At 36.7% G+C, this 9231-nt stretch overlaps 1 protein-coding gene and 1 long non-coding RNA gene across 2 annotated transcripts; both read right to left on the minus strand.

The window, feature by feature from the left end:
- Position 1: 1 nt before the first annotated feature.
- LOC141817823 (uncharacterized) lies at positions 2 to 494 on the minus strand. The gene is made up of 3 exons (XR_012600866.1): positions 452 to 494; positions 166 to 301; positions 2 to 31 (listed from the first exon to the last, which is right to left on the minus strand). It is a non-coding gene; the product is annotated as an uncharacterized LOC141817823 (long non-coding RNA).
- Positions 495 to 859: 365 nt separating this feature from the next.
- On the minus strand, positions 860 to 3679 carry LOC141817824 (alpha-humulene 10-hydroxylase-like). Its single transcript, XM_074705449.1, has 5 exons — positions 2903 to 3679; positions 1325 to 1401; positions 1171 to 1233; positions 934 to 1005; positions 860 to 875 (listed from the first exon to the last, which is right to left on the minus strand). The coding sequence occupies exons 1-5, from the start codon at positions 3677 to 3679 to the stop codon at positions 860 to 862; spliced, it is 1005 nt and encodes a 334-aa protein (XP_074561550.1).
- Between the last annotated feature and the right edge of the window lie 5552 nt (positions 3680 to 9231).

Genomic DNA, 9231 nt, shown 5'->3' on the forward strand with positions numbered 1-9231 from the left:
ACCAAGATACAGAAGTCCTAGGTGTAAAGCCCTGCACAAAAACATTCAATGGAAAGAATAGAATGTGAAAATCAAGGAACATATCCAACAGAATTAAGAAATAACAATATTGAGGTCATATATATGCTAACAAATGAATTTCATCAAAAAGCAAACAAAACTTGCCTGCTAGATTTACGCATGTACAACTCATTTGGATCTGGTGGTTCAGTTAAGCAAGCAACAGCTCCAACTTCAACACAATCAGAATATGCAAATTTGTATGATCTCCGTACATATTCATCAACATCAAATCCATTTCCTTAACAGAAGAAGTATTTGTTAGAATGCATGAGATCAATTGTGATCACAGGCTTACAGCACATAAAGCAATTATATAAATATAGAAAAATAAAGTTAATATTATTCAGGATAACCAAGACCAAAATAGAAGGGAAGCAGCAAATATTACCATTAAAGACAATTCTGCAAATGAAAAGAATATTGATGGCTAGTGCAATATTATGTTAAGCTTCACTATAACTTTTAGATTCCTAATACCAGATTTTGCTCTCACTAAACAATCTCTATCAGAAAAGATTGCTTTAAGGTAGAACAAAATTGGAAATGCCAAGACAATGCTTGCAGTAAAAGTGAAGTACCTGTATCTCCTTAATATTTGGAGACTGAGCATATACTCCATCTCACAGTTTGCAAACCTGAAAGAAAGTCCATATGGAGTATAGGAACCTTTATCAGAAATACATTTGTTAATTTGCAATATGAATGGGAGTGCACAAAATATAAGTCTATCTCAATCAAAATATACAAAACAAAGTATGATTAGAAATAATGTAAGCAAAAAACTAGATGGTACTGATTACGGGGAATTATAACTGTAAACAATAGAAAAATGCTGCAAAAGTTCTAAATAAGAAATATGGCATAGCAGACAAGAGAAATAAAGGTTCAAAAAGTAATGTTGGCTTGTAGCCTGCTACCAAGTAGCCATCTGTTGCTAAAAGCCTGATAACAAGAAAATGATAGGCAATAAATGTAAAAAAAGGTGCTACAAACCACAATTACAAGTGCTGACCCATGCCGCCCGAAACAAGAGGTATGGATTGTTCCGGCACGGGAACGGGCCGGCACCGGTTTGAAGGAATCAAATCGAGTAGTCGTAAAACTTACCTCGAAGCAACACAATCGAGCTTCGGGCGGAGGGCGGAGGGTGGAGGGCGGAGGCGGCGGTGACTTCGTTGAGAAAATCGAATGGGCGTACGAAGACCGGTGCCGATAGCACGCGAGAACAGAAGGAATCAAATTGAGTAGTCGTAAAACTTACCTCGAAGCAACACAATCGAGATTCGGGCGGAGGGCGGAGGGTGGAGGCGGCGGTGATGAATGGGCGTACGAAGAACCCTAATCCCGATTAGGGATTTTATATACTAAATATAATTATAATACATAAATTTATATTCTTCTTATTATTTTTTATATTAAATAAAAATATAAATAAGTTAAAGTAAAAAATAAAAAATATTTTATTTAAATTTTTTAAATTTGTATCAATAATTTATTTAAATTCTAATCGATCAAATTTTCTAAATATTTTTAAAATTTTTTAAAATATTTAAAATTTTGAAATATAATTCTAAAAAGTAATTAAAAATTCAGATTTTTTTATTTTTAAAAATGTATCATTCCAAATATTTTTTAAAAAATATTTTCGAGTTGTAATATAAATTATATATATATATATGTAAATTTTAATTTTTAATATATAAATATATGTATATGCTACTTCTTAACAGCTCTGGTCGTGATTTTGCAGTATTGCAGGAAAGTAAGACACAGAATCAACAAAGTACCTCTACTTTAAGGTGTCTTTAAATAGCAAGGCCCGACCGTCGATTGAAGTGGAGCCGAAGGTTGCGGAGGAAGTGGAGACGATGGTCCGGAGGAAGCGAAGCGGCGGAGATGTCCCGACCGTCGATTGAGAAGGGGAGGAAGTGGAGCCGAAGGTGTAGAAGTGGAGCCGAAGGTTGCTTGCGGAGGAAGTGGAGCCGATGGTTGCGGTGTGGAGACGATGGTCCGGAGGAAGCGAAGCGGCGGTGTCTGTCGATTGAGAAGGGGAGGAAGTGGAGACGAAGGTCTTCTGTGGAGTTGAGGGGGAACGCGTAGGTGGCGGTCCTTGAAGACGCGGCGGCGGCGGTGTGGTTGAAGACGCGTCTAGGGTTTACAAGGGGTTAAGTCGCGGCCGGGTGAAGTGTTGGAAGCGCAGGTAATAGGAAGAAAGGGAGAGAGGGAAAGATAAAATCTAAATATACAACGGTTTTAAATTGTTATTATAGCTTTAAAAATCGTTGTTGAAAGCGCAAATAGACACCGATTTTAAATTGTTGTTATAACTTCAAAAACCGTTGTTGAAATCACAAATCGACAACGATTTTTAAACCGTTGTCGTAGTCTTCAAAAACCGTTGTTAAAAGCGCACATAGACAACGGTTTAAAACCGTTGTTGTATCCTCCAAAAACTGTTGTCGTAGTCTCCAATCAACCTCTCAAAGACAACGAAAATATACAACGGTTTTAAATTGTTGTTATAGCTTCCAAAACCGTTGTTGAAAGTGCAAATAGACATCGGTTTTAAAATGTTGTTATAGCTTCCAAAATCGTTGTTGAAAGCGCAAATAGACAACGGTTTTTAAACCGTTGTCGTAGTCTTCAAAAACCGTTGTTGAAAGCGCACATAGACATCGGTTTTTAAAACCGTTGTTGTAGCCTCCAAAAATCGTTGTCGTAGGCTCTAACCGATGTCTCAAAGACATCGGTTTTTGTTAAAACCGTTGTTAAAAAGTAAAAGACATCGGTTTTGACATAAAACCGATTAATTCTTTATATGTGTATGTAATTCATTTACCATGATGATGGCCTTGACGTCGTTGGATGTGATTGGGAATTCTTGATTTTCTTCATCTTTAAGCTTGAGAAGTACATCGATGATTAGATCCTCCTCTGTTGGCTGGGCGGCCAGTGCAACTTGACGCTGTGCGATGATTTCGTCGAAGACTTTGTCGAGCTTTCCGCGAACTCCCTCTAACTTCGCATTGATCATGGACATCGCCATCTCGCTTAGATTAATGACAGGTGTTTCAGCAAACGCCTTGCGGGCGATCTCCGCGGTGAGCTTACGGACTGCATCCACGCGGATGGTGGCGTAGGACTTGACGCGCCGGGAGTTGAGCATCTCCATGGCGTAAATCTTCCTCCCCTGCTTCCATTTGCCGCCGTAGGGGACCATGGCGACTCCGTTCCCGTCGTAGTCCAATATTTTGGAGAAGGTCAAGTCTGTGGGTCGGTCAGCAAATTTGAGATCATGGCGCTTGATGATCTCCTCCACGGCCTCCACGGACGAGGCGACGACTTGGTAGACTTGTCCGAGTCGGAGACAGACGAGGGGGCCATGAGTTCGGGCGAGTTGGAGGAGGATACGGTGAGGGTTGTCGCCGACGAGTTGGTGGATGTTTCCGATGAGGGGAAGCCTGGGCGGGCCGGGTGGGAGAGGAGCTAATACTACTTGTGCTCGTTGCTTATGCACTCTGCTCCTTGATCTCATTATCAATATAGTTATGAAGAATCCGAGGAAGAGAGTGATGAAGAAGAAAGGGGAGAAGAGGGAATTAGCTTCCATGGCCATGCAAGTGGATCGAGTAGTACGTAAAGCACTTAAATGCTATTGTTTGTGATCGGATTGAGTGAGCTCTCTTCCTTCAGTAGATGCATGCATTTATAGAAGATCTAAAGCTCACATAGCCATCACCGTATGCTCTTGTACAATTTAAAATGCATTCTTCTTTCACTATTCAACCCTCGTACCCCTCCATGTCAACTGAATATTTCTTTGACTGAATTGAAGAACCAGTCATCTGAATTATTATATTCACACTTATATATATTGATATGACTGTTCCCTAATCTTTAAATTGAATACAAATATCTCTAATATATAATTTAAATTTGTAGCCACATAAGCACTTTCAATGAATTTTTATTTTAATAGAACAAAAAATTAAATTTGTGGAGTCTAATTAATTAAATGACGATGTAGATAAGAGATATTCAAAGTTGACGACTGAACTTGTACTAAATAAATTAACATTTGCACGTGGAATGAAGATGTAGAAAAAATATTCATTGAGTTGAGACGTATCGATCAAGAAATAACACTCAAGGTTATATATATATATATATATATATATATATATATGCTCCCTAATCTTTAAATTGAATACAAATATCTCTAATATATAATTTAAATTTGTAGTCACACGAAATGAATTTTAATTTTAATAGAACAAAATAATAAATTTGTCTGGATACGGAGTCTAATTAATTAAATGACGATGTAGAAGAGATATTCAAAGTTGACGATTGAATTTGTACTAATATATATATATATATATATATATATTCCCTAATCCCTAATCTTTAAATTGAATACAAATATCTCCAATATATAATTTAAATTTGTATAGTCACACAAAACCTAATAAGCACATTCAATGAATTTTTATTTTAATAGAGTAAAAAAATAAATTTGTCTAGATGCGGAGTCTAATTAATTAAATGACGATGTAGAAGAGATATTCAAAGTTGACGACTGGACTTGTATTAAATAAATTAACACTTGCACGTGGAGTCTAATTAAATTACGATGCAGAAAAAATATTCATTAAGTTGAGACATGTCGATCAAGAAATAACACTCAAGGTATATATATATATATATATATGACTATGTTCCCTAATCTTTAAATTGAATACAAATATCTCTAATATATAATTTAAATTTGTAGCCATACAAAACCTAATAAGCACTTTCAATGAATTTTTATTTTAATAGAATAAAAAAATAAATTTATCTCAACGCGGAGTCTAATTAATTAAATGACGTTGCAGAAGAGATATTCAAGGTTGACGACTGAACTTGTACTAAATAAATTAATTCACAATATGTGAAAAAGAATACTTTCATTTTTCTTTTTCATGTTCCAAACACCCTTTTAAATTTTGACGGATATATTATTTGTCATATTATTTGTCCTACCATCTTCTTGAAATTTACTGTAGTTAGCGGTTAGTCCTTCTGCAGCATCCTCCACTCTGATACCACTTGTTGGATCAAGGTGGACCGGTAAGAGGGGGTAAATTGCCCTTAAAAATAAAATACGAATCTTTTGTATTTCCTTACAAAGATAGAAGTTAGCAGCATTCAATTAAATAAGCAAATATTAATTAAACTAAATAAATGGTAAAATACAAATACACACAAATGTACTTGGTTACAATCTAGGTGGTTGTAAGCCAAGACGGTTGAAGCTCGACTATGAAAATCTCTTTCTGGCCGAGAAGCCTTTTACAGAACTTTGAAGCACATGACAGAAGCTAGAAGAGACACTACAACAAATTTGACTTTCCGCAGCACGTCATCAACGACGCACAATTATAGTGTGCTGTTAATTATAGTTTTTACAGTGCGCTGTAAATAATATTTCATATTTTACAATTAACAGCGCACAAATAACAGTGCGCTGCGAATATCATTTTTCACAGCGTGTGAAAATTATACGCTGTAAATATTAAATAATATTTATAGGTATTTACAGCATGTATTGAATATATACTGTTAAAAAAATAATATTGACAGCACGCATGGTTATACATTGTTAAAAGAGATTAAAAAAATATCATTAGCAGCACATATGGATGTAGGCTGTTAAAAGGATTAATTAACAAAATCATATTTTCTCCCCGCCTACTCGCTCGATCGGCTATCCCCGCCTACGCGCTTGATCACTAGGTCCCCCCCCTCCGGCCGCTCTGTTTCCTCGCCCGCGCTGTCCCCCCCTCCATTCCTCTCCGCCGTCGCGATCGGCTTCTCCTTCCTCTCCACCGTCGCGAGCTCCCCCTCCGTCCATGCTCGAGTCGTTCCCCTCAGTCTGTGGTCGCGCCGTCCCTCCTCAATCCGGCTCTGTCCCTCCTCAGTCCGGCTCCGTTCCTCCTAAGTCCGTGCTCCTCCAGCTCCTCAGTCTGTGCTCCAGTCCGTGTTTTCCTCAGCCCGTGCAGTGGCGATCAAAGGTATTTCTAAGTTTTGATTTCGTGTGTTTAGGGTTTGGCATATTGTTGATTTGAGGCTGTTAATTTTAGAGTTCTGATTTCGTGTTTTAGGGTTCTGATTTCATTGTTAATTTAATATTTATAAGATGTTTATATAGATTCAGATCCTAAGAAAGATTCTTAATAAAAAGAATTTTTTTTTAACAAATTCAAAAAAAAATTTAATAAAAAGAAATTTTTTTAACAAACTCGAAAATAAAGATTCCTAATAAAAAGGAAAATTTCTTAACAAACTTGAAATCTTAAAAATCCTAAACGGACCTAAAAATTCTAAAATAAAAAAAATAATTTTTTTAAATAATAAAAATTTTCAAAACTACTCTAAATATATAAAAAACTCTAACTCTAAAAATTATAAAAAAATAATAATATAATCTTCGAATCATCCTGCATCAGTCGCCCCAAGTTGAAAAGAACTCGTCTTCGAGTTTATAGAAGTGTCATCAGGATCCCACGAACACAGACTCAAATGCTTCACATTAAAAATCTCAAAGTCTGCAACCTTGGTACTCATAGTGGTAAGTAATGAAGAGCGATAGCTCAGGACGTCTGCAACACAGATTAGGCTCCCTGCTTGGTGCCTCAGCGTAAAAGTGAACTCTTGCAAATAGGCCACCCACTTGGCATGCCGCTTACTCAGCTTATATTGGCCATTGATGTACTTCAAGGCTTCGTGATCAGTGAACAGAATGAACTCTTTCTGAATGAGGTAGTGATGCCAATGTTTCAAGGATTAAACAATCATATAGAATTCCAAGTCGTAGGTAGAGTGATTCTTCTTGGATCTAGATAGTTTCTCACTAAAAAAATCAACGGGGCATCTAGATTGACTCAACACACCCCTGATAGCAATGTTAGATGCATCACAATTTATTTCGAACAAACGATCAAAATCAAGAAGTGTCAATACCGGTGCCTCAGTCATCTTTTGCTTGACTAGTTGAAAACTAGTCTCTACTTCTTCAGATTACTTGAAATCATGCCCCTTAAGACACTCTGTGATAGGAGCAATCAGATTGCTAAAGTTTCTGATGAATCGGTGATAGAAGAATTAAAGTCAATCCATGGAAACTCTTGACATCATGCAAAGTCCTTGGCTGAGACAACTCCAAGACTCGTCTATCTTTGTTGGATCTGCGTGAACACTGTCGGTAGAGATAATAAAACCAAGAAAAGATACGGACGTAGAAAAAAGGAACACTTTTCCTATTGACGTATAGGTACTCCATCTTTAGCTTTTCAAAAATAGTATGAAGATGATCAAAGTGTAATGCCCACGTCGAATTGTAGATGAAAATGTCATCAAAGTATACCACCATAAATTTGCCCATAAAAGGTCGTAAAATCTAATGCATGAATCTCATAAAGATACTAGGCGCATTCTGTTGGTGCCACGGTTAGTTTTGATGTGATCAGCCAAGTTAGGTTAGGTTGTGTGTGTTTCTGATCCCTTTGTCTAAGTGTGCAGGAGCTTAGGAATCAACGGAGGAAGTCGAGCATAAGACACAGCGGACGAGAAGGATGACCCGAGGAAGTGAACCAACGGGTTCGGTGCATCCGAGGGACACGAAAGCTGTGGAAGAGTATATCGGTAGAGCGAGAAGGACATGCGTGGCGTTCAAGGGACGAGAAGCTGGAAGGAAGTATGCTCGAGGGCAAAAGGCTGGAGTCGGATTCGGGTGAGTCTAACTCCGATTGGCCAGAAATCACCTAACCGACGATTCTATAAAAAGTCAACAAAAGTCAAATATATTGACTTTTGACCGTTGACTTTGACCGAAGTAGAAGACTTAGACTTGGACCTTTTAGAGATGGTTTTTGAAGAAAAAAAGATAAGATTTGATCAATTTTATCTTTTATCATATAAAAGATAAATATTTAATTTTTATTAAGGATAATTCTCTTTATCTTTTATTAAAGATAGAGTTTATCCTTATTTAATCAGCGGCTACGATCAAAGCCTATCTACGATCAACGGTCAAGATCAGCTGACTTAGACTTAGAAGTTAGAAGAAAACTCAACACTGAAATTGTATTTTATATAAAATTTAGTTTTCTAATTATTAATTTAAAAATAAAATTTTATATAAAATTTAATTTTCTAACTTTTTAAGATGCAAAATTATAAATTAAATTTTATATTCAAGTTTTGTTAATAAGATTTTTTCAATTGATAAAATTGTTAGATTATTTAATCTTTTTTGAAACATTGTTGAATGTAAATAAAACTTTATTAATTTTAAATTTAGAAAATTTATTTCTGCTGAAACTATACTAACAGGTATAGTTAATAATATTCTATAAACTATACATGTATGCATTAACAAAAGAATTTAATTTTTTTATAAGGTTTAACACCTTAATAATTTTTTTTTATAATGTTGGGGCTCCAATAAAATTTCATAAAAATAATTATTTTTTAATATTAATGGGCCCCCAAAAAATTGGGGCCCTAGACATAGGCCTTAATTCTACCTGAACATGGAAATATTTGTATTGCATAGAAAATTTCTTAGCTTCTTTATAATTGAAAGTCATACGTTTGAATTGTAACGACCCGGCCCAGCCCATTTGGCGGTCCATTCGGCGGCCCATTTGGCGACCCTTGTGGTCGTCGACCGTCGACCGTCGGCTCGTCGACCGTGTCGTTACTCATCCGGCCCAGCCCATTTGGCGGTCCATTCGGCGGCCCATTTGGCGACCCTTGTGGTCGTCGACCGTCGACCGTCGGCTCGTCGACCGTGTCGTTACTCATCTGGACTTTCCACCCCTGGAAGTAGATTTTTGCCTTCCCCAGGATTCGAACTCTAGACCTCCAGGCTAAGTACTAAAGTTTATGAATCCTGGTACCAAGTGTTCTCGATGGGCGAACCTTTGGCCCGATACCCGCCTCTTAAAAGTAAAATACATTTCTTATACTTCTTATATCATGCAATTTAGAAGAAACAATTTACACTTGCTTTAACTTAAAATGATGTCATGGCAGGAATACTGTATGCATGCTCTATCAAATCACATCATGGAAACAATAACGAAAGTAACGGAACAACTCATACTGCAGGTGAGAAATGTA

The sequence above is a fragment of the Curcuma longa genome, unplaced genomic scaffold, assembly GCF_044706935.1.
Source record: "Curcuma longa cultivar G26 ecotype Majalengka, Jawa Barat unplaced genomic scaffold, ITB_CL_G26_1.1 contig_22038, whole genome shotgun sequence".
In the NCBI taxonomy this organism is placed as follows: Eukaryota; Viridiplantae; Streptophyta; class Magnoliopsida; order Zingiberales; family Zingiberaceae; genus Curcuma; species Curcuma longa.

Excerpts from the sequence above, each read along its gene's own strand:
- LOC141817824 (XM_074705449.1), bottom strand. The coding sequence starts at position 3,679 with ATGGCCATGGAAGCTAATTCCCTCTTCTCCCCTTTCTTCTTCATCACT. Across the intron at positions 1,402-2,902 it reads ACGTCAAGGCCATCATCATG|GGTTCTTCGTACGCCCATTC; the intron begins GTAAATGAATTA and ends AATCGGGATTAG. Across the intron at positions 1,006-1,170 it reads CTCGATTGTGTTGCTTCGAG|GCTTTTAGCAACAGATGGCT; the intron begins GTAAGTTTTACG and ends TCTTGTTATCAG.